This window comes from Uloborus diversus, chromosome 6 (genome assembly GCF_026930045.1).
Source record: "Uloborus diversus isolate 005 chromosome 6, Udiv.v.3.1, whole genome shotgun sequence".
NCBI classification, from domain to species: Eukaryota; Metazoa; Arthropoda; class Arachnida; order Araneae; family Uloboridae; genus Uloborus; species Uloborus diversus.
In genome coordinates, this window is record NC_072736.1 from 118262353 (window position 1) to 118287346 (window position 24994).

The following is a 24994-nucleotide window of genomic DNA, read 5'->3' on the forward strand; positions in this document are numbered from 1 at the left end:
GGAAGTAGTTTTTCATCGTGTTCGTGGGAAGTTTTCTTTTCTATTCTTCTGAATTACATTGCCCCACAAGCTGTCTGAAGCCTGTAATTTACCCCAAAGAAAACACGTGAAATGGAATGTTTTACCTTTTTCGGCAGTGTTGCTAATCACTGCAAGGCAGCGTATCCGAGTTCTGGAGTTGCTAATAGAACGCTGCGGAGTCATCACTGGCTGACCAGTTGAGATATACGAACGCAACCCTATAAATCACAAGGTGATCAATCATCACCTCGTATGCTTGATGAGAGATCACGAGATGATCGGTGAGCTACCGGTCGCTCATCGAACACAACCAAAGCCAGCCACAACACAATGTTTGCGTTCGATGAACTTCACCTGTCTACCGGAGAGTAACCGGCTACTAACCGCAGCGTTTTACTTTGCTTACGTTCGACGAGCATGACCGGTAGCGACCGGCTGATCAATCACGTGACAGCAATGACCTCAGTGGTTACTAACCGGTTGTTCACAAACCAATGCTTCATCGAACGCTTTCGGTTGATCATCGGTTATTTGCGCAGACATGACGCAGAGGTGAGAAATACATATAAAAGGTCAAAAATGTCACGTGGTTCCATCAACCAATCAACCAGCTAGAATTGTGGTCGACCGGTGCGGCGCATAAAACAAAACAACATCGGAAGCAACAGACTCTAGAAGCAACCAGTTAACCGGTAGCTCTCCAGAACGCTGAGGTTAGCAACCGTTTAGCTTACGTTCGACAAGCATGACCGGTAGCGACCAGTTAGTTAATCACTCGGCAACTAATGATCACGTGCTCCAATCAACAGTTTAAAACGGTAACTGATGCGGTAACCGGTTGATCATAGAACGTACGGTTAGTAACCGGTTACTTACCGGTTGACTGGTGAGGTTTGTCGAACGCAAGACGACTCACCGGTTGACCGGTGAGATGCGTTAAAACAATACATTAACTGTCAACTGCATGTTTTGTTTACATAATCTTTCCAAGTTGTACTGAAGTGTATGTAATAAATATCCTCCCACTTATCTCAGCAGAAAAGGCCAAAAATTTTTTAAATTAATGCTTGCAATTAATGCGCGGGGCTTCTAATTTTAATATCAAAACATGTTTGAAAAGTGTAGCGGATTGACACATTTGTGTTACTAAGGAAGTGCTCGCAATTAAATTTGTGGTCAGAAGTGAAGGTAAAACTTTTGAAAGTTAGTTAATATAGCAAGGTGGTACAATAGTTTTTTGGAACTACTTTGATATACCCCCCCAAATCGGAAATTTGGCGACTTTTTTTGTTTTTGTTGACACAAAACTTTATTGCCACAAAAATTGTTGCCACAAAACTTTAAAAAATACTCAAAAAATGGTACAAAATATAAGAAAGTACTAAATTTGGCAACAGCAAAAACCTAAAAGCTGAAAAAAACCTAAATTCGCAACACCAAAATAAGAAACAGCAACCCTAAAAAGTCCGTAGGAAATGCCAGATTTGGCGCGTAATTTTTGGGGGTGTATATCAAAGTTATACCATTTTTTTTAACCAGCTATTAAAGGTAGCCGCTCTTTCCTTTTTTCTTCCAATATTTCAATAGCCAATTTTATATAATTTACTTGTTTTAAATTTTGCTAATATAAGCTATCTTATTTCGCTATATGTTGATAACATAGTTTTACTTCGCAATTCATTGTTTTTAACTGTGTAGTTGAATCTATGGTAAGTGGGGAAAAAGCTATGCTCGTCAATAAAGTCACTACAAAATGCTGCATTATTTTAATATTCAAAACTATATTTCCTGTAATTTTTCAGTATTTACTAACGCTTGCAAGTGATTAAAATCTGTTTTTTAGTGGAAAAGAGACTTCATTCTTATACAAGCTTCATGTGCAGAGAATATCACTTTTTTTTTTTTGTTTCAAAGGAAGCATCAGCATCCCAAGTTTTAGTAATCTGTGTTCATTACCTTGTCCTCCCCCTCCCCTCCACCTTCAGTGCAATCCTTGGGTTTTTTCTTTATTCTCTACTAAAATAAGAAATGATTCATAATGTAATAAATGAGTTTACCTATTATATACAGGAAATTAACTTTTATTGAAGTGTGAAATTAAAAAAAAATGCCTATGTGCTGCAAAGTAAAAGATAATAATACAATATTAAACTGCACTAATTTGCAGGAAAATGCTGACAGGGTTAGGGATTCCTTTGTCGATGCGAAAGATGTGAGCTCACAGTTGCGAAGACATCTAACAAGAGCAGGAGCTTTTTGACGTCAAAACCAGGATTGCAGAGATAGCATGAGTTGAATTGATTTTAGGGTAAAGGAGTCAGTGTTGGGAGTGGAAGGCTTTAATTCCAAGAGTCGGATTCAGTCATTTTGTGCTCAACTCAGCCAGTTGATACCAGATAGATTTTGGGGTAAAAAAATCAGAGTCAAAGGCCCTAAAATTTCAGGAGTTGGAGTTGGTCCTTTTCCCTCTGACTCTGCATTCTTAGTAAAAACACCCTTTTTTTGCCGAATCTCTTCATCTACAACAAGGTTAGGAGTTGTCCTAAAATTTCAAATTTTGTCCTAAAATTCCTAAAATTTTCATTTTTTATTCCCTATTTGCGCTGAAAAAACAACCTAAAATGAAACTTTTCATGATGATATGCTTAGGGTCAGGTGGGATAAAATGGGTAGTCAAAATATATGGTTTTAAAAACAAATTATTTTAAATTAAATTTACATTTTTTTTTTTGAGTGGGACATTATACTTGGCTGTTCTGAATTCTATTTCACAAAATATATTTTTCCAATAGATTATTTTTTAGTGAGAGGTAACACTTTAAATTGAAGTAGATAAATTCAAACCGCATGTTGTCTGCTTAAACTTCTATCTCCAGCTCCTGATTTTTGAGACATTTTTATTACTGTGCCATAATATCTTTAGTTGGACATTTTTGTTGCTGCTTCAACTTATAGGGAAGAGAAATAGGATTTTTTTCTATTTTTAATTTCATATTTTGAAAATGGGTATATGGCTAAACTTATCATTCCAGCAAGTTGTTTTAAAAGGTACAACAGCATATTTTCCTTTAAATGAATATAAATTCATTTGTGGTTAATTTAAAATGATTGAAACATTAAAGTAATGCCATGACTTTATAAAAACAACTTCGCTGCATCGTAACAAATAATAAGGAGCCAGCGGTATACTTATTCTACAATTTTTGTGCACTTGCACACAAAATAACAATTTCTTCAGAATATGCTAGGCCCAGCCTGTTGCTGGTCGTCACATTTGTATTTGATTGCAATCAGATGCTATCAATTTCTCTAATGTACCCTTAAATTCTCAGAACATATCCTCGTTTCAATCCGAAAATTATACGTCACAAAGCGTGATTTCGTCACCTTATAAAGATTTGAAAAGTGCAATATAGTCTGAAATTTCAACAAGAGCTTCAGATTTGACAACTACCTGCATGAGTTATTTAAAACAAGTTATATGTATGCTGGCAAATACAAGAAGTATTGACAAATATGTTTCAGACAGGCTAAGAGTTGAAAGTGAAAAAAATAATGAATTAAAAAACAAGAAAATAAAAAAATAGTGGAAAAGGAAAGTTTCCATTCAGAGGAAGTATCTGGAATAGAAACTGCTAAAAATATGCTTATGAAGCAAAGTTTAACCACAGGTGCCTGGGTATAAATATTATGCTTAGAGGAAACAAGCAAGAAAGAATTTATTGGCAAATATATGGCTGTTGAGGAAAATATTATGAGATGAAATATTTTTAAAAATCCAAGATGGGGGATTTTTCTTATTTTTCCTGATGCAGATGACATGGATTTCATTGAAAAACATCAAATAATAATAATAATAAAAAAAATGAGCCACAATTTAGCAATAGAGGCAACATTATTTGGTTTATTGGAGATTCGCAACTTCAATAAACTATAGGAGGCGCTGCAGCCACTGTCTAGTGGCGGCAGGGCCGGATTTGGAAGTGTGGAGACCCCAGGGCAATGAAGGATTGAAGGCCCCTAATCAGGGTTCAAAAAGTCGAAAATAACCGATACTTAGATATATATCCGAAAATTTTGTTATATATGTATATATCCGATATTTTCTACCCGTGAAAATTAGGATATTTTGTAAAAGTTTTATTGTGGGGGGGCCCCTTTGTTGTGGAGGCCCTGGGGCAGTAGCCCCACCTGCCCTCCCCTAAAACCGGCCCTGAATGACGGATGAAAAAAGTAAAACAAGCGCATGCCGTAACTTATAACTTGCTTTGACATTTAGTGAATGACAGTAATTTTTCATCGTATTTGGGGGGAGCTTTCTTTTCTATTCTTCTGAAATTACATTACACCACAAACTGTCTGAAGCCTGTAATTTACCCCAAAGAAAACACGTGAAATGGAATGTTTTACCTTTTTCTTTAGTATTATTAGTCACCGCAAGGTAGCATATTCGAGCTCTGGAGTTGCGAATTACTTTTTTTTAAAGAATGACAAGTATGGATATCATGCATTGAAAGAAACCTTATTAATATTTTGTCAAATTTACTGTTTGCACTATTTTTTTTAAAATTAAATTGTAAAATTTTGTTAACTGACTCTTAAGTCTATATTATCACACTGCATTGAACAAATAGTATGCTTTTTTATCACTTCTTAGACTTCAATACCCATTTTACCCCACAGGCTACCCATTTTCACCTGTGTGGGGTAAAATGGGTATAGAAAACATATAGTCATAAACACTCCTCTCAAAAATAAATTTTTATCAAATTATGTGTGAAAATCATTTAATTTCTCTCTCAACATATGTAATGTATACATAAAACAAACTAAAATATTCAAAACTGCAAAGTACATCATGAAAAATACTAAAGTCTTGTTTGTATCCATAAATTCTGATTGGGGGTGCACTTTCACAACCTGGTGTTTAAAAATAAACTTTGATTAATTAAGAAGGGACCAACTAAAAAGTATACTTTAAAAACAGTAAAATTTATTGCTGAAAACTTTAATCTCATGTTTATGTACATGAACGCCGGCTGCAAGGAGGTCCACTTTTGCCCCTGGCTTTTCAAAATGAAGTTGAATTATTTTTAAAGAGTAACATGAAAAAATATTAATTTTGAATACATAGTTCAATTCATTTCAGACAAATGACAAATTTCAAAACATTTTAACAAGGATTAAAATATCCCAGAATTTGCTTTAAAATAAATAAATATAATAAATAACATTATTTAAAATAAGTACATAAATAAAAGTAATAAACGAAAATAGAAAAAATGAATAAATAAACCTGCCCCCCCCCCCCCCAGATTCCACCGGCACCTTATGCATATATTGCTTTGCTTGTGGCTGTAAATTTAAAACAAACTTTTGGTTGAAGTCCACCAAACTTCCCTCTCATATTTGATGCACCATCATCATAGGAGTCCTTTTAAACCCTGAAAAGACAAGTCTAGTAGGCATGTAAGAATATCTTGTAATAGGGTCTTTGACCTTTATATCTGGAGTTTCATAAAGGCATACAAATTTTTCAAAAACTTCGCATTAGCATTGATATATTCCATAAGCAAAAGAAATTCTTCCTCAAGAAAAGCACTCCCGAAGTAAAAACACTCTAAGAAAAGCACTCCTGAAGCAAAAATACTCATTACTCCATTAAAAAAAAAAAAGGCACACATAAGTTATTGGAGAGGCCCAAGATCCATGGAATTCATGGATTGTAACTACTGCAAAAATTTTCTTTTTAGTCACTTGTAGGAAGCTTTGAAGTATGGCAAGCTTTTCAATGATTTTCATTGCCCTAGGTTTCAATAATTGGCCACAAATAGACATTTTTTACCTGCAGTTTGCTAATCCCTTAAAGAAGCAACTATCAAATTTTTAAGTTCCAATATTTTGTTTTCCTTTTTTTTTTTTGATGGAATTTCCATCATGTGACCATTGTTTCTTTAATTTTTTTGAACATACACTACAAAAAAAAAAAAAAAATAAATAAATAAATAAAAATAAAATAAAATAAAATAAATAAATAAATTAAATAAAATCAATATTAACATGTATATTTTATAAATGTTTCATATAATAAGGATACTGTGCTATATTTTCTTATTTAATGAATTTTCAGTAGAATGTTTTGAAAGCTATATGGGTAATCGCGTGTGTGTGTGTAACTGACTGACATGTTTGAAGCAAAACAGTACGTATTTTGTAAAATTCATCTCAAAATATATGTTTTGCAAATAATCTTTTGCCCTGGAATATTGTATTTTGTAAGCTGAATTTAATGGTGTGATTGAATTCCTGAAATATATTTTGAATGATCTTTAAATATTTATTAAAAGCATGGTAGCTGACTGATATTTTAAAAACAAGTATGTCAGCCAATCACCACACATTTAACAAGTTTTTTTTTAAATCATCCAAATAGTATTTTGAGAATTTAATTATATCACTCAGTTCAGCCTGAAAAATACCATAATCCATGGGAAAAGATTATTTTTACAATGTATATTTTACTTTGAATACTTTTTACAAAATTTGTATTGTTTTGCTTCAAAAGATCAGCCAGTTACCCGTGGAATTGCCCATGTAGTTTATTTTCAAAGCTATATAAGAAAATGCGTTAGTATATGTTTTAATATTATGTGACATTATATACTTTAATTAATTTATTTTGTACCCTTTTATTTTTATTTAGGATAATGGCTCTCAAACAACTTTTCGTTCTTTTTTGTGCAAGAAATAATCCCTTGAAAAATGCAAAAAATCTGTCTACTAAATCCGGCATGGCAAGAAACATTAGTTTTGGAGGTTATGCTTTATTAGTGAGTATCAGTTTTGTTGCTCTAAATAGAGGTGCTCACCCATCCTCTCCTAAAAGCAAAGACCCCCCCAAGATTGAGAGCTCGCCCAAAAAAAAGGAGGAATATTGTCCCTGAAAACATCTCCCCCCCCCCCTAAAAATTTCAATGCTGCAGTTTGGCCCTGACTCACTCCCAGTAGGCAGTGGCATAGTTAAGGGGGGGGGGGGTCCTAACCATTTCCGAAATGACTAAGTGTAAGTATATGAGTGAAGAAAAAAATGCATTACGTTGAAAACTAGCATTTTACTCAAGTAAAAAAATATGGAACAAGAAAAAATATGCATATACTATTTCTCTTGTATAATATATAACATACAAAAAAATTTTTTTGAAGAGAACATTGATAAAGAAAAATGAGCGGGGGAGATGGGGGAGGGGCAAAATGAGGGGGCGCTAGAAGGCGTAGATTTTTATTGCAATGATTCTTAATTTTTTCCTAGTGTGTAAAAATATTCCTCTCTGCAATCTCCAAAATATTGGTTTCTCTTGTATCATTGAAGTAGATGCAAATTGTGAGAATATACCTGTTTAGAATCTAACAAAAGGCAGTTCTCTGTCTAGTTCCCTCCAAATTTCTTAGAATTTTGTCCCTGCATGGCTTTCTAGGGAAGTGGGGAATCTATTTTGCATTAAATTTTGCTGCTTGTTTTAAATTCAAATGCATTCAAAATTATTACTTGTCATTAATAAGAGTTAAATTAAAATTTTCATCTCTTAAATCTATTTTGCTCATTTTTAAGAAGATCTTCATATCAATTTGTCTAATATCTCTAGCCCCCCCCCCCCATCAGAAATAACTTCATGACTATGCTACTGATTGGACCCCCTCCGAAATGAAATCCTGGCTACGCCACTGCAGGTGGGCACCTCTGTTCTGAAAGTAGGTTTACTTAGCATTGAAATACTTTGTAAAAATATTTTTTTTTGATTTACTCCATGAATATTTTTCAATATTGTACATTCATAAGTTTAATTTTATGTTCATGCCTTGAAGAGGTAATTGACTGCAGTGAATGAAGTGTCCTCATTTTGGAATATAGTAACTCCACTCATCAGGGCCGCCACTGTAAATTGCTGCTGTGGGTGTGACTGTGGATTTGGGGGGGGGGGACCCTGAAGTGAAAAAAAGAATGAATTCTCAAATTATTGGAAATGAATTCTTGAAAGAATTATTCAGTTTTAATTAAATTGAAGAATGCAAAACTATCATTTTTTAACTTTAAGTAAGATTAATTTGAGCTTCATTACAAACAATAATAAAACCAGTGCTTGAAATGTAGCCTTTCTTTCTTAATGTAGCAATACACATGAAGGATTTCCAGATATGTGAACTGTGATACAAAAACACCAATCTTAAAAAAATATTTATTGTCTTCACTAATTATTTAAATTATCTTCCCAAGTTTTTCTGTAATTCTAAAGTATATTTAATAATTGAAAACAACCTCTTGTTTCCAAAATTATGTTTATCACATTCTCAGTGAGAAACAATATTCTTTTTTACTTTTTTAGAAACTTTTAGAACTATTTGGAACTTTTAGAACTTTTTTAGAACTATTTGGTGGAAAGGACTTTACTGGTTCCAGTTACTTAACACCTGTTGTACACTTATGGGTCATTAATTTATTTATTAAAGTGGTAATAGACAGTTCATTTATTAATTTGCCATTTTTTTTCATTTAGTCACCTTATGGCTACTAATTTGTACTTTAGCTGTGCCACTGCTTCAATGTTTATTACCATATTTCTTAAAGTATGATTTTCCATTAAAAGACTGCATTTTTAGACGTAAAATGTCAGCAGTAAAAATAATGGTGTGAAATTATTTTTCAGGCAGTTCCAATCACAACATTCTGTTTAGGAACATGGCAAGTGAAGAGAAGAGCATGGAAACTAAATCTTATTGATGAAGTTAAAAAAAAGAATCAAGAGCCTCCTGTTGAGTTTCCTGAACAGTAAGAATTATAAGTTGAATAAATACCTTTGTGCATGAAAAGTAAATTAAGAAACAACAACGTCAAACATCACAAATCAATGGCTGGGGGGGGGGCAACCCCCCTCTTTTTATGGTTAATTAATTATTTTATTTTCCACTTTAGGAACCAAGACTATAAATTATTAAAAAAAAGCAGAACTGTCAAAATTTTCAGAACATAATTTTTTGTTTTATTTGGATTTTGTTTACGAATCATTACTTAGCACAAGCAGTAACTTTTAGTTTATGTGTTCATTGTTTAGATATTATTAAATCAATTTTTTTTAAGCCATACTTGCTTAATGAAATTATTACCAAGTGTTTCTGGCATCTCAAAATATTTCGGAGTAAATAATGATAGTCTAATTCATGTCTAAGTGCTTCTCCAAGGAAAGTTATTGTGTACATAATTCAACAAAATCTTAAGAAAAACGTTAGTAAAGTTGTTAGTTTTACATCAATTTCCATCTATCTGCTTTCAAAATGAGTCTTAACAAAATTTTGTACTTTTTTCTCTTTTTTTTTTCATTTTTTGCTGTTGCTAAAAATCTCAGGCTTTTAGTTGTCTTTTTTTTTGCCCCCCCCCCCTCACTTATGAGCATCAATCGCCGCCACTGGCACAAATTGCAGATCACTGCTGACACATGTTTTGGTATTCCCTGTAATGTTGAAGCATGTGTCTGCCGTCTGTGCTATTTAACGGGGTAGTTTCTTATGTTACTAGTAAAAATTATGTTTAAAATTGAACTCTTGATTTTTAATTATAGAAATTACCCAATTTGGTTTTGTTATAAGGGTTGTACTGCCCTGGGAAGATAAAGCACAGTATTTGAAGAATTAAGTTTTTGAAGAATTTGAAGAAACATTTTTTAAAATTCCATTCTAACAACAGAGAAGTGTAAGAATGTGATGTTTTCATCATGCTTTATTTGCAGCGAAACCAAATGAGCAAGTTTGCACAATAAAGCTAAAGTGCAATGCACGAAAAAAATGCAAAAAACTTAAAAATGAAATTTTGCAGATTCTGCACTTTACCTGCCCACTGCAGCATAGGTGGGGAGAGGGATCTCTTGGACGTCAATGTTAATGTGATGAGAGTAATTCAACATAGCACCACAACCTCCTCTTGTTTATTTTTAATAGCAACTTTTGTGACAGGGATGGATCTAGAGCGGGGCCATGGACCTTCCCTTGTGATTGTAGTTATTTTTTCTTTAAAGAAAGAATATTATAAGAAGATGACAAAATTTAAAACATGTGTTTTACTTTAAAAGAAAGTAAGGTCTTAATTGGAAGAGGAAATTATATCCATCTCTTTCAAAATTTTGCTCCATCATTTACGTCATTTCTTGATTCCATCTTCCAACTTTAGACACTTGAACAATCTCTAAATACTGCTGCCCTCAGAGTACACCTATTGCTCAAGTAAGAGCATTTTTAATGGAGATTCTTAAACCCATCCCCCTCACCTAGTCTCCAAAGATAGGCTAAAATTGAGTTTTTAAATCTTTATTTTAATAAAATGTCTGAAGAGTTTGTTCAAAACTTTTGGGTTGCTCCTCCCAAAATGATTGGCTAGATCCGCCCCTATTTGTCGATTATGTTGACAGTTCACAGTTGTTGACCAAAGAAATAGTTTTTTTTTGCTATTGTCAGTAAAGTGTCAATATATTAAAATTTCTTTGTATTTTCATTCTCGTAACATGTTTTTCCCAGCATTTTCAGTCATAGAATAGTTTTGTTGCTGCCAAGTTCTAGGAAACTGTAACGTCCGCACACGATTGTTTATTCATAATAGTCGATTTTGCATTTAATGATTGTGAATTCTGATCATTTTTTGATCATTTCTAAAATTAAGCTTATGACTAGATGGAAAAGGCCTAAACCTAAGCATAATAGACCTGAAGAAGAAGTTTTCTGGATACCTCTGTTACAAGAAGATAGTGCAAGAAATCTATACCAAGAATGTTTGAATCAGCTGATCAGAGAGGCTGATTCAAATGTTAATGTCAGTGAGGAATGGGATAACCTCAAGAATTTGATCCAGAAGGTGCCATACGAGGCGCTTGGAAAGAGTAGAAAAAATACAGAAAAAATGGCCTGAGAATTTGGAACGATGACATTGAGAAAGCTGCCAAAGAAAAGCTGACAGCCTTTAGGAATATGCTGCAAAAGAATGCACATAAAACAAGAGAAATTTATAAGGAGAAAAGAAATCTGGCAAAGAGCATCATAGATAATGCACATCAGGAATCGTGGGACAAATTTATTAGTCATATTGAAAATGATGTGCATTGTAGGCAGACATTGGCTTAGAAGATCCTTAGAAAACTGAATCAAGAGGAGAGAAACAATGCAGACATTAATATCATTAAAACAAAAGGATGGATTGAGCATTACAGAAGCCTCTGGTATAGCCCAATTGCAGCTATGGAGTTAGATATCGGAACAATAGATCAGGACATGGATTATGGATGAATATGATAGAAATGCTGCAGGAGGCATTGAAGACTACAAAAAACAGGAAAGCTGTAGGTACTGACAACCTCACTTCAACTACCTAGGATGTAACATCATATTGGACCATGACAATGATGTCCAAAACAAACTGCATTGGTTTCCACACTTATATGGAACCCTTACAAGAGCCCTAAAGGGCAACACAACTGAAGTTCTGTAAGGTTATGGCAGTGCCAACCTTAGTATATGGCTCCGAAACATGGACTTTGATCACTCAAAAAACTAGCAGAATTCAAGCAGCAGAGATGAAATATTTGCGATCACTGAAGAACTGCACTATCTTAGACAAAATAAGGAATGAATTTATTCAAAGGGAATTATAGATATTCAGCCTGAATGAAAAAATTACAGAATATCGTAGCGATTGGAAAAGCCATGCTCGATGTATGACGCGAGACTTCCAAGGGCTGTCTTTTATTACAGACCAAGGGGTGAACGAGACCGTGGTAGGCCCAGGAAATGGTGGGGCGACCAAGAATCCGGAACAGTCTATATGCCTAATCCTTGACGGTGATGATATGATAGTGAATACAAAAGTTGATCTCTTTCTTTGAAGTATTTTGAAAGCAATTTAGTGATAATTTTTTAAAAATATATTGGTATTTCATTTTTTCTTGAAACAGCGACTAACTTAATAGAAAACAGCTTAAATGTACATAAGTATTTAACAGTCTTCAAGTCCCCCTTTTTTTTACCTTTTTTTTTCGTTTTTGCAAAAAATGAGCACATGCTTTAATAGTACAGATTTGTTCTTAGGTATTTTGATGAAAATTCAGATTTGAAACCCTTTTCAAAACTATGACCTTTGAAGTAATAACTCACCCAATGAACTTATCGATTCCATTTTTCTTCATGCAGGTTGCAAGAACTCTCTGATATGGAATATAGAAGAGTGAGGATGCGTGGTACTTTTGACCATTCAAAAGAGGTTTATATTGGACCTCGATCGCTCATGAGCAACAAAGAAGATGGTGGAGGTGGTGTTTTATCATCTCGTTCTCAAACAGGGGTTCTGGTGATTACACCTTTCCATTTTGCTGATAAAAAGTAAAAAAAAAAAAAAATGCTCATTAATATTTTTATTTTTACTTAATGATGCTCTCATGTCTTAAAATATTGATGGTCTTTTCTTTATCAGTACTCGTATTCATAGGCGGCTGATGAGCCAATAAAGTGGGGGGTCAGAATAAGTGTGGAGGATTTGGGGGCAAAGACTCTGAAGCTGTTTTTGTTTTGTAAAATTGGACTATTTTTTTAGGATTTTAAAGCCGTTTAAAAACACATAATCAAAAAAACATGAAAAATTGGGGCAAGTGGCCATCATAGACTTCCCCCTTTCAAATTTAAGTTCCATCCTGATGAAATAACGTGGGGCAACTGCATCAATTTTAAATTTTTAGGTTCAATTTTCGTGAAATAAATCAATTTTCCTGTAGAAAATCAGTTTTCAATCAATCATTAATGTTTTAACTCTGAAAAGTGAGAAGACAAGGTCCCTTTACTTTTGGAAGTAAAGGGGCAGTCCCCCCCCCCCCCCGCCGCCGTATGAGCCGTATGCTCGTATTTTAACATAGTGTCTCTACACAAAGTGCTTGAATTTAGTGTCATTTCCTATAAACATCTGAAAGCATTTTTTTCTAAAATCAAATTCTTTGTTGTATCCAATTTTACTATAAAGGTTATTTAACAGGGTTCATTGATTTAAATCACATGTTTATTTACGAATTGGCAAATTTTGCTGAAAGTTTTAGATTCTTTTTTTCTTCTGAGATTTTAAATTTTTACCATTTGTTTTGTCCAGGTCTTCAACACTAGTTCACTGTATTACAGCTATAAAGAACTTGTTAATCAAGGCTATTTTGCCGGTTAACCCTATCAAATCTTACCAGTTTTGTACGAGCAGCTCTTTGAAATCCACCCTGCATAAGACATGAAGCTTATGTACATAAACTCGAGATTAGTATTTTTTGTGATTTATTTTGTAGATTTTTAAAGTATTTTGTATCTTGTCCTTGTACAATTTGATTTAGTTTAATTTTTAAAATCCAAGGGCACCCATGACCGGTGTTCGTGTACATAAACATCATGAAGTTAACAATTTTTATGATTTTTTGTTGTTGTTGTTGTTTTAAACCATTTTGAAGTTTGTCCCTGTTTAGTTAATTAAATTTTATTTTTAAAAACTAGGGTGTGAAAGTGCACCTCCTTGCATCCCCTGCCAGAACTTGTGTATATAAACTTGAAATTGATATTTTTTCATGGTGCACTTTGTTGTTTAAGTGCTTTGTAATTTGTCCTTTGCTTAAAATAAATTTAATTTTACTTATTGAATTTTCATTATTGTTAAGACTATTAAAAGCATTAAAACTATTAAATTAATATTATTTTTTAAAATGAATTACAAATTTTTTAAAAATCAATTGGTGAAAGTGAACTTGTTTGCAGCTCCCTGCCTGTGCTAATGGACATTAATGTGATATTAATATTTTTCTTGATGGATTTTGTAGTTAAGTGCTTTGTAGTTTGACCTTGTTTATTTTATTTCATTTTATTTTTAAAAGCCAAGGTATATGAGAATGCACTCCCTTGCTCCTCCTACTTGTGCTCATGGACATAAACATGATATTATAATTTCCATGATTCATTTTTTAGTTTTTAAAATGTTTTGGAGTTAGTCCCTCCTTAATTAAAATTTATTAAGTGACTCATATTCATAAATGTGACTTTAATACTTTTCATGATGTGACTTTGAGTTTGTCTTTTGTAAAAAATAAATTTAATTTATTTATTTAGTTTAAATTGTTATAAAAAAAAAAATTATTAAAAAATATCAAATTAATGTAATCTTTTTTAATTGAATTTTTTTTTCAAAAGCCTCTATGAAGGGGGGGGGGGGGGCTATAAGTGCATACATACCCTTGCAACCTCCTTCAGGTACACATAGTGTCTGCATAAAAGTACAGTATAAAAGTAAAAAATTCCAAAACATTTTTGTGACTATTAATGAATATTATTTGTGTGGTAAACATAAATTCAAAAAGAAATTCTCCAAATAATTAAATTTGATTCAATTTATAATAGCAACAATAGGCATCCAAAATTTTTTTGCCGACACAAATTTATACTGAACACTCAACTGTAAGCTTCATTGTTTGCATCTAAAATCCTATGCAGAGTCTGACCATTTTCAGATTTCCAGTCAGTGGATTTGAGAGAGTCAACTATATTTTTAATGCTTAAAGTGTTTATGGTTCCTATAAACAAATTACTGTTTCCTATTCAACTACCAAAAACCAGCCATAATTCTTTAAGCTGTAAAATAAGTGAAACATTTACAGACTGAAAATAGAATGAAAATTTAAATGCGGAATTTCAGTTACTATATAGTGCATGTTAAAATTTTAAAGAAGCAAGGTATGTATTTAAAACATCTAGTTCTAGATATACCAGTTTACAATTGTTCGAATTAGATTTAAAATATTTTAATTTTTCAAGGTCATGTAAGTTTTTCATTTATGTGAAGTATTTGAAAAATTTTAATATTAGGATTTTTTTTCTCTCTTTTTTTTTTTTTTTGATCATTGCTCAAATGCAGATGCTATTTTTTTTTCAAGTGTAGAAAGGGACAATATTTTATGTTTTTTGATGCAGGTTTCCTTGTAAATGTCCTGGAAACTCTCTCTTACATCACATGCAGTATAAATTAATGTCTGCCTCTCAGTGTGGACGCTATTAAAAAATTTAATATAGTATACAAGTGCACTTCCACCAGGTGATTTTTTGAAAATTTGTAATTCATTCTAAAAAGTAATATTAATTTAATAATGTTAATGCTTTTAAATATTTTGCTATTAAAAAATAAAATCTTTTGCAAAAAATAATAAATGAAAAAATTTTTACTTTAAAAGTTGTTGTACACTAATGTATTTTTTCCCTTTTTAGTCTTACTATCTTAGTTAATAGAGGTTGGGTTCCAAAACATAAAAAGGATCCTTCTACAAGACCTGAAGGACAGGTTAGTTTCTAAAATTTGTGGTACTTTAATTCAGTAAAGGTTAATACTTTGTAGAATAATATCTGTAGTCATTGGTCATCAGATGCATTTCTAATACAGTGTTGTTTTCAAATTTGTTATGCTTTTTTTTAATTTAAAGTGTTGGCCTCATTTTTTAGTTTATGTGCCATGCTTTTCTTTATCAACTTCGAATGTAAATATTATCTTTAAAAATTCTTATCAAATTCAAGTGCTAATCTAATGCTTAAAATCAGGGCCCGATCAAGTCAAAGTGGTGCCCAGGTCCAGGTAAAATTTGGTGCCTTTCTTGCAAGATAATCGGTACATTTCCAAAGTTATAGTTCCAAAAAAAAAAAAAAAAATGCAGAAAGAACAAAATTTACCCTATTTGGTGCCCAGGTCCATGGACCCGCTGGACCATGCATTAATCGGGCCCTGCTTAAAATTTGAAACAAATTCAAAGACTAATACAGTAGAACCCTGAGTTAACATCTTCTCTATTTAAAGTTTTTCAATGCTGTTAGTGTTATTTCTTCCCATATATCTGTACCTCAGAGCCGGAAGGACGTAAATCACATCTTTTTCTGGCACATGTGCAAAGGATGGGATGGGTGCTCTTTAACCCTGGTAAAAAAATGAAAAGGATTTTTTTTAAAAAAGAATTATGTTCACATGGTTTGATGCGGAGTAAGTTTCTACATTAGGATGCTCTAATAAACCAAAAGTTGCAGTTTTTGGACTTGCGTCAGTCTGCCTCTGAGGGACAGATGTTACGTTTCTCTGCTCACCACATTCCTGCTTTTAACGTTTTTGCCCAAATAATCCAACTTGGTTTTGTTAACTTTTCTATAAAAAATTACCCGTCATATTTCTCATAAAACCAGAAACAGAATTTATTTCATTTTTTATAGCATCTTTTTGGTTTGCCCACTAAAATATGCATGGGGGAGAAAAAAAGATTGATGCATTAGAGACATTGCATTTCATGCCCTTAGCCTAGAAAAAATGTAACGCAAAACTGCATCACTCATGCTCTCATGAAATGTGAATTTCCATAAACATTAGATGGATGAGCTGAATAATCTGAAGGGCTATTCCACGGAAAACGATAATTTTGTCCCGCACGTGACGCTTTATATATTTCATAAAAAAATAATAATTTAAAAGGATGACGAACAAAATTTTGTTGCCTAGGAAATCACAAACGCATGTGTGACTTCTTAAGCAAAAACTTTCTTAAAAAATTATTTATTTTTTATAAAATATAGGAACCGTCACGTTCGGGACAAAATGACTATTTTCAATGGAATGGGCACATACATATTTTTTTTCAATGGTTTAAATAATTATTTCTAAACTAATGAGATATGTTTTCTTTACATTGGAACCATAGCTTTCAAAATCTACAATTTGTTTCGTCATTGCTGTATTAATAGAGCAAAAATATGAGCTTATTCATAAGCAAGTTACCAGAGATTGACTTTGGATGTCCCGCACGTGACGCATGTAAATAAATTTTATTTTAAATAACAAAATTGTTTAATAAAAATATAATTGTGTCAGGAGTATCTTTGTATCAAATGTAAAGATTAAAAAAATGCTTACCCGTGTTTCATTGAAATATTAAGAGATATGACAAAATGTTAATGAAATTTAAGAGTATTTTTGTCCCGCACTTGACGGTGGAATAGCCTCGAATATTGATGATCTTTTAAAGACTATTTCTTAACTTATTTTCTCTGTCATAATTCCTGTGTTTTACTTCCGCCTTTTACAATTGCCAAAAGCAATGAAAATATAGTGTTCATAAAGTTAACATTATTTTATTGCACAACCTATCAAGGAGCTATTCTTTTAACAAAATAAAAGCGATTGGTTTACTTATCATTATTCTTGTTATGCTAATTTTAACTTGTTATTTATGTGAAGAAAAATTTTTTTTAAAAGGTCCACAAATTTGATTCAAATCAATGAAGACCGGATAAAAGAGGTTCCAATGTATTCTGTTTTGTCAGATCCTTGTATACTAAATTTAAGTTATAGTTATCAAGTTATAGTTAATGTTTATATAATAAATGTATTGTAAAATATGTTTTTCTCGCAAATTTACTTCCATTTGAATCATTTTATACCATTTAGTGAAAATTTAGTCGGCCCTGTATAATGTTTTCCCTCTCATAGGGCCCCCAGATTTTTTAAAGGACACCCTTGCTCAAACAAACCACAAGCTCCTTCCTATTTTGTTCAGCTAGAAATATAATATAGATAAAAATATAAGCTTTAATTTTGCTTTTTTCATCCGGGGCCCCTTAGCCTCCTCCATATGAGGGCTATGCTCACCTATCACATTTTTTCTCATCAGTCCTCCAAAAAACATTGAATTGAGGTCCTACTGTACTATATGTTTATAAAAAAAATGAGTTTTGAATTTGAATAAAAAAAAAAATCATTCATATTTTGTTTCCATTTCAGATCCAGAATGAAGTTGAGCTCATTGGAACAGTACGACATCCTGAAAATGTAAAGTATTTGAGTTTTTATACTGGCATTCAACAGTTTTTTTGTAATTAAATTTTTAAATTGTTACTTATATGTTATTTTACACTTAACATAAAATCTTAGGAATCATTGAATTTTTAATTTCATTCTTTTATGGTTCTGTGTTTTGAATTTTGAAAACATGGTGTTATAATTTTTATTGAAATCGCTGTTGAAATTAGGCAAAGCTTTAACCCCTTAACGATCGAATAATTTTCAAGAAAACGGTCATAAAAGTGTCTATTTCTTTATTTAAGAAAATGATATAAAAATAAGTGTATGAACAACATGTGCATTCATTTTTTCATTTTCAATATTTTTTAGATTGAAATTTTAAATTTTTTTAAAATGTTATGAAAAGTCAACAAGCAAGCTCAAGCAAGAGCGAAAATTTAAGAAATACGTCTTTTATACATTAAAAAAGAATTTTATTAATATTTTGTGTAATATAAGTAAAGATAAGTAAATTTTTCTTGTGTGGTAAATTTCAAAGATTGAGATACAGAGGCCAACGTCACAATCTGGTAAATTAATACTAAATTTCCTTTCTTCATCTCTGCAATTGCATTTAAATTCTGCAATTACACTTAAAATGGACTGGTGCTGCCATCTAGTGTATAAAGAGAGAAATAAAATGTATTCCGGGCAAAATAAATGAATTGGTTTAAATAGTTTCGTCACGCTAATATTGCACAACCCAGCACGGCAATATCACGGGAGCAAAAAATTGAGGTCGAAACCCCAGCACGGCATTTTCACGGGAGCGAGCGGGAAGGGGTTAACATTAAAAATGTTTTCAAATTTCATTGCTGATTTTCCATCTTCATATTTCATAAGACCTTATTAAACTTTAAACTTATATGCTTTGTATAAGGAGGTTCTAGAATTAGCTAAAGTAAGCTTAAAGTAGATCTATAAAACTAAATTTTTTTGTTTGTCATCGATTTGAAGTTTTGGTATTGCTAGTTTCACTATTAAAATCCAATTTTTCAATTTCTTATTTTCAAATAAAGTTTTGTTGTCCTTAAAAGATACAGATAAAAAATAAATACCTGAATAAACACTCCTATTTATTCAACCATCATGCATACTTTAGCACCCCAGAGACCCCAGTACCTTGCAATTTGCTGGGATTTGCTAGTTTGGAATGAGTCTGAAATATTTATTTACAAAAACAAAAAGACAAATATATTTTGAAATAAACAATATGAGTTTCCACAAGGCACACACTATCATGCAAACTAGAAAAACAAGTAAAGTGCCAACCAAAATTGATTTTAAAGTTATTTTAAACGATTAGAATAAAATGTAATAAGGAGACAAACAGTATCTTCAAATTCTTGTTAGAATTCCATTTTGGTTTTTTAACAGCATAAATGATTTCAGAATGCTCAATACAATGCTTGGATACAAAGTTTAATTATATTGTCCACCTCAATTTTTCTTGAAGTATTTTTTTACTCAATCTTTCAGAGGCCACAATTTTGTCCCAAATCGCAACCAGGTTCTGATTTGTTTTTCTACCGTGATGTAACTAGGATGGCGCAGATGGCTGGAGCAGCACCTATACTGGTAGATGCTGATTCTTCAAGTACCGTTCCTGGAGGTCCTATTGGTGGGCAGACTAAAATTACTTTTAGAAATGAACACATGTCTTACATTTTAACATGGTAAGAGGATGAGCAATTATTGTAAACTTATACTTAAAAGGTTTATTTTAAAGTATTTGTGTGTAAAGTTTTAAAAAACTAAGACATTCTATGTAGGGATGCTGCAGTCCATCCAAGATGTTTCTTGCTTTTGTTTTTCTGACATTTCTCTAACTTTTTCAGACCGCAAGTGAATTCAAAAGAGAAGTTTGCATAAAACTTTAAATGGAAAATGATCTTAATTCAGGATTCACAAAAATACCATGTTTTGCTTAAAACAGAATGCTTATTCGGTTGAAATTCTAAGATATTCAGCCAAGTACCAAATGTTTGAATATTTTTTTTTTTTAACTGTATTGTATTTTTATTATATGCCAATTTAAAGTAGAAAATATTTGGCTAATATTTTGTGTCTTTTGAAATGAAAGTACATTTCCATTTAACATCCTAAATTTATCTGCATTAAGTATAATTATTAATAAAATATAAAATAAATCTCATTCCAAAATCAAAAACAAATTATTATAATAAATGGCTCATTTGGTTTTTATCTATCTGTACTGCTGCATAAATTGCTTGTTAATTTCTTTCCTGATATATGATTTGATAACTGATAAACATGGTCATATGTTATAAATAATCTTGCATTTACCTTTCATACCCAAGTTGCTTAAAATTTGGTTATGAATTACATTTTTTTAAAGTTATTTTCTGCTATTTTAGTCTCTTCCAATAATTTTATAAAAATTGAACTTGAGGAGTCAAAAATTCAAACTTTACCATATCATTTTAATTAAATGCAAAGGATACTGACAAAGGACTTAAATGTCCTTAGAACAGGATAATTTTAGTTAGTAGCAATTTGAACTATTTTTGTACTATAGTACTTTTCTATAACTTTCACTCTTCGTATTAAAAAATGTGTTGATTTGCCACTAGTCAAATACTATAAATGCAACACTATTGGATTGGGAAATATTAAAGTATTTGTTCGAACTGAATAATTGGTTTATCTTGCCAAATAGGTATTCTACCGAATACCAACCAAATGTTCGGTGCATCCCTGATCTTAATCCTAATGGAATAGGGCACCAGCCCAAATTTGATGGCAGTTTTTGATTAACTATTTTTTTTCCTGATATGTGGGCATCTGATTGGCTTATTCATTTCAGTTTCAAAAGGACATTTTATTGGTGAATTCGTAATCACTGGAGTCCATAATTTGTCAACTTATAAAATTTCTTCTTGTAGAATACTAGGAAATTTAAGCATGCTGCTAAAAATGTAAGAAATTTGGGATCTCTCAGTGCTAGCTTTTTAAGAACTGGACATGCTCCATTTAGTTTTAAAATATTTTTTTGGTCTTTTGACCCTAGGATGAAGATTTCATTGCTGATGAGTTCTGGTTTCATCTATGTAATCTATCTTATGTCTAATTTTTATAACCTTGTCTGCTTATTATTTTATTGATGTTTATATATATACATCTATACACATACAGTCAACTATTGATAACAAGAAGTCTTAAAACGTGAATATTTCTTCATTTCTAAATTTCTGTTGGGTCCCAAACTCTGTGGAAACTTTCCTTAACTCAAACTACCAATAACTCCAAGGTTTTAGATAGTCCCTTGGGACTTTGAGTTATCAAGACAATCAAATGTTGACTGTATATAACTTTCAAGACTGTATCGTCATCCATATTTGTTTGTGTGAAAAATTTCCAGTATTTAGAACTGTTAGAACTGGGGGAAAGTTGAGTAAGATTTTTTTTTTAAAATGAAGATACTGATTACTAACAAAAGCATGTTAAAATAATGTTTTTGTTGTTGCAACTTTTTATTTACTATCTCAGCATAATTTTGAGTTTATTGAAATGTTTAGTCATTTATTACTTATCAAGTTTTTATATTAACTTAATTGACTGTTCAAATCCTTTCAAATATTCCCTTTTATCTTGTAGGTACTCTCTTTCCATTGCAACTTTCTACATGTGGTACAGAAATTACCTTCGATCTCCAAAAGTTTTGATATAAAATTGTTTAGTGATAGTAATTCAAATTTTGAACTTAGTAATGGTGGCCTAGAAGCTTTTTATCACTTGTTATGTATGTTGATTGACATATTTGATTTTGACATTGAAAGGTAAAATGTTAAAACATGTTCGAAAATATTTTTAATAAAATTTTAGAAAGTTCTGGTTCATGTTATTTTTTTTTATCCCAATTGTGCATCTCAATGTTTTTTTTCTTCTTAGCGATATCATTAGTTCAGTAACAGATGATTAACTGATGTTTTGAAGTTGTTTTGTTTGCATTTTACAATTTATGTTAAAAACACACTAAAATTCTGAACAATATTTTCATTGCAATTTAATTGTTCCTGTCAGTTTTTCCATTTACACAGGTAGGTCGAGCTAATACAAACATACCTTTCAAAATAGGTACGGTTATAGATCTCATGTTTTTAAGACCATTGTAACTGACTTTTTTTCCTTCTTGAAATCTCAGTTTTGTAAAATTTTAATAAAAATTTTAATTTTCTGAATTTTAAATATTTAAAAATGGCACATCCATGTTCTATATATATAGATTTTAAAGGCATTATTTGTTTTGCTTTTTATTCTTTACAAAGTTTTGTGGCTACAGTGATTATTTTGAAATTCAGAGATTTTTGTTTTAAATTTACTAGAATTTTGATGTGTGTTAACTGGAAATATGTTTCCAGTGATGATGTTCTATTTGTTGTTATTAGGTTTTTTTACTGTGCAATGTGGTAGATATATAGCTCACAAGAAGAAAATGTTGTGTACCAATAAGCTACAGTCATCGAAATTATTAGTTTCATGAATCATCAATGTTGTTAGATAATGTCTTCTCTTGTAGGTTTCACACTCATTCACTGAGTATAACAATGACGTTATATTGGTTGCAGACTTTTGGTCCACATCATTGACTCTACATAATGCTATTAACCCACCCATGTGCTTATTCATTGGCTACCATGTATTTCCCATGATTAAAATATGCTTTAAACTAAGGCCACTGTATAGACAAGCCGATGCATCAGCTTAATATCACCCATTTTGGATCTTTTGAGTGTGTGTTTGAGTGGCTTGTGAGTTATCACGTTTTTTTTTGGTGATTTTTTTCACTGCAAGCAATTTATTAGTGGCACAAAAATTGTTTATTAAATAATATACTAATTGCGCTTGCTTTGGTAAAGCTCGGCAATACCCCAAAACTTTGCTCTGGTAACCCAAGGTCTGCAACAATGAAAAATCTGATCCAAAATGGTTGAACTTAAGCTGATGTGTTGGCCTGTTTTATATAGTGGCTCCACTTTAAGCCAGAGAGCCATGATTGCGGATTGTGCTATGACTTACAACACAAAAGGAAAAGCTATCAGTTTTGTAAAGCAACAACAACAGGGATCACAACAACATACTTTGGCTTGGCAGTTGATGTAAAGTTACTGTTGTAGTTTCACATTTGTATATTCCCAGTGCTGTTGTTGGAAAAAAAATATTGCAGGAATTGCCCCTTTTTATAGGGTAAATGTCATGGTGGCCAAATTGTTGATTAATTAAAAAAGCTCAGTTTCTTGGTCTAACCAAGTTCTTGTGCAGCCTTTGATTCAAAAAGCAGACATTTATTTTTAGAGTTTTGAAGGTGATTTGAAACTAATTTACAAGAAATTTGCATTATTTTTACAATAATCAGGGGTGAAAGTTTTCAATATTTTAACAGATGTCCGTTTATTTTTTGAAAAAGCTTGAAACAAAGTGAGACAAAAAAAGATAAAAGTTTAAAAGTAATAAATAATTTGAATGAATTAAAAATGAAAAAAATCTGATAAATGAGTTTCTTATTTGATGTGTATGCTTATAAAAATGAACCACTATTTATTTCCTAATGGTAAAAAATAAATTATTCTGGATTATATTTTGACAATTAGTTATAATTTTATTTTTTAAAACAATCACCACAGTTCTGCAGTATGTTTATTTATATTTTTTATTTTAGAACACTTTTCATAGAAAACTTGTTTAGTTTTTAAGTATGGAGCTCTGTATTCAATCCTTTTAATTACTTGAAAATTAAGTTTGGGACATGCCTCTCGTCTAGGGAATTTTTGCAACTTTCACCCCTAGCAATAATGAAACGAATATTTGCTGGGGGAGGAGCATTTCCCCTCCTACTCCAGCATTGTCTATTTCCTTGAGTTATTGTTCAAGAAGGTACTTCAAAGCAGAAGAATTGTTGCATGAAGTCTCTGTAAATAAGGAAGTGATTTATGAACTTAAAAAGGTAAGGTTTTTTTGAATCATGTTTGTGTTGTTCTACTTCTTTCCTAAGCCCAAATATATAGCTCAAAGATAATTGCGGCAGCGAGAAGCAAATGGGTGTAAGTGGACATTTTCCAGTTTTGAGAAAAACACGTTTAAAGTTCTGGTCCTCGGTAGGCTTTCATTGAAAAGTATCTCAAAATCATGGTGTATAGCAGCACTTACCAGGGCTACTAATACTACTAGTACTATCTCTTGCCCTAAAAACAGAGGAGAGGTTCACCTACAACTTGTACTGGTTACTTCTAAATTTTTAATTTTGACACACTTATATATATATATATATATATATATATATATATATACATACAGTAAAACCCCTCCTAACGGACACCCCTCAAAGGCGGACACAAAAATTTGTCCCGTTAGTGTCCGTATTAGAGGGAGTTTACTGTATATATATATATATATATATATATATACTAGTGGCACCCGCACGGCTTTGCCCGTAATAGAGAAATTAAAAGGTCTTTTGGTTCCGCCTGTATTTTACAAATAATGTATGGTGAATTTTCTCGCCAATTGGCTTGTACTCACGTTACAGTTCCACGTTATGATATTTTCGTATCTCGCCAATTGGCTTGTGCCCATGTTACGGTTCCACGTTATGATAATTTCGTAATTAATGATAGTTTTTTTCTTAAAATTGGAATAGATAAAGAACCACATTGAATTTTCGAAAAATCGCTTCGAGTTGCACACCCCCATGCTACAAACTAACTTTGTGCCAAATTTCATGAAAATCGGCCGAACAGTCTAGGCGCGATGCGCGTCACAGACATCCTCCGGACAGAGAGACTTTCAGCTTTATTATTAGTAAAGAAGATATATAGGTCCCCTTGCTTCTCACTGCCTCAATTGTTATAACTTGGGTTTTGATAATTTTAAACAAAGCTAGATTATACAGTACATTTTAAGATTTACTGCCAAAAAGTAGCTAGAAATAACTTACTATTCCTTTACAAACATTCCAATGCATAAATTGAGTCTGTTGTCCGAGAAAGAAGGATAAATTATGCAGCAATTCAAGAAATCATAGAATGTGAAATAAAATGAGTG

General features: G+C 31.9%; 1 protein-coding gene across 1 annotated transcript; it reads left to right on the plus strand.

Annotated features, from left to right (window-relative positions):
- The first annotated feature begins 995 nt into the window (after window positions 1-995).
- LOC129224463 (surfeit locus protein 1-like) lies at window positions 996-21784 on the plus strand. Its single transcript, XM_054858916.1, has 8 exons — window positions 996-1209; window positions 6725-6851; window positions 8724-8845; window positions 12244-12432; window positions 15328-15400; window positions 17873-17920; window positions 19412-19608; window positions 21551-21784. The coding sequence occupies exons 2-8, from the start codon at window positions 6729-6731 to the stop codon at window positions 21621-21623; spliced, it is 825 nt and encodes a 274-aa protein (XP_054714891.1). The 5' UTR covers window positions 996-1209; window positions 6725-6728; the 3' UTR covers window positions 21624-21784.
- The last annotated feature ends 3210 nt before the right edge of the window (window positions 21785-24994 follow it).

What these genes read in the sequence shown, in the direction of transcription:
- LOC129224463 (XM_054858916.1), top strand. Translation starts at nt 6,729, where the DNA reads ATGGCTCTCAAACAACTTTTCGTTCTTTTTTGTGCAAGAAATAATCCC. An exon ending in TTCCATTTTGCTGATAAAAA is followed by an intron (nt 12,433 to 15,327) that starts GTAAAAAAAAAA and finishes TTCCCTTTTTAG; the next exon opens with TCTTACTATCTTAGTTAATA. An exon ending in CTACAAGACCTGAAGGACAG is followed by an intron (nt 15,401 to 17,872) that starts GTTAGTTTCTAA and finishes TTTCCATTTCAG; the next exon opens with ATCCAGAATGAAGTTGAGCT.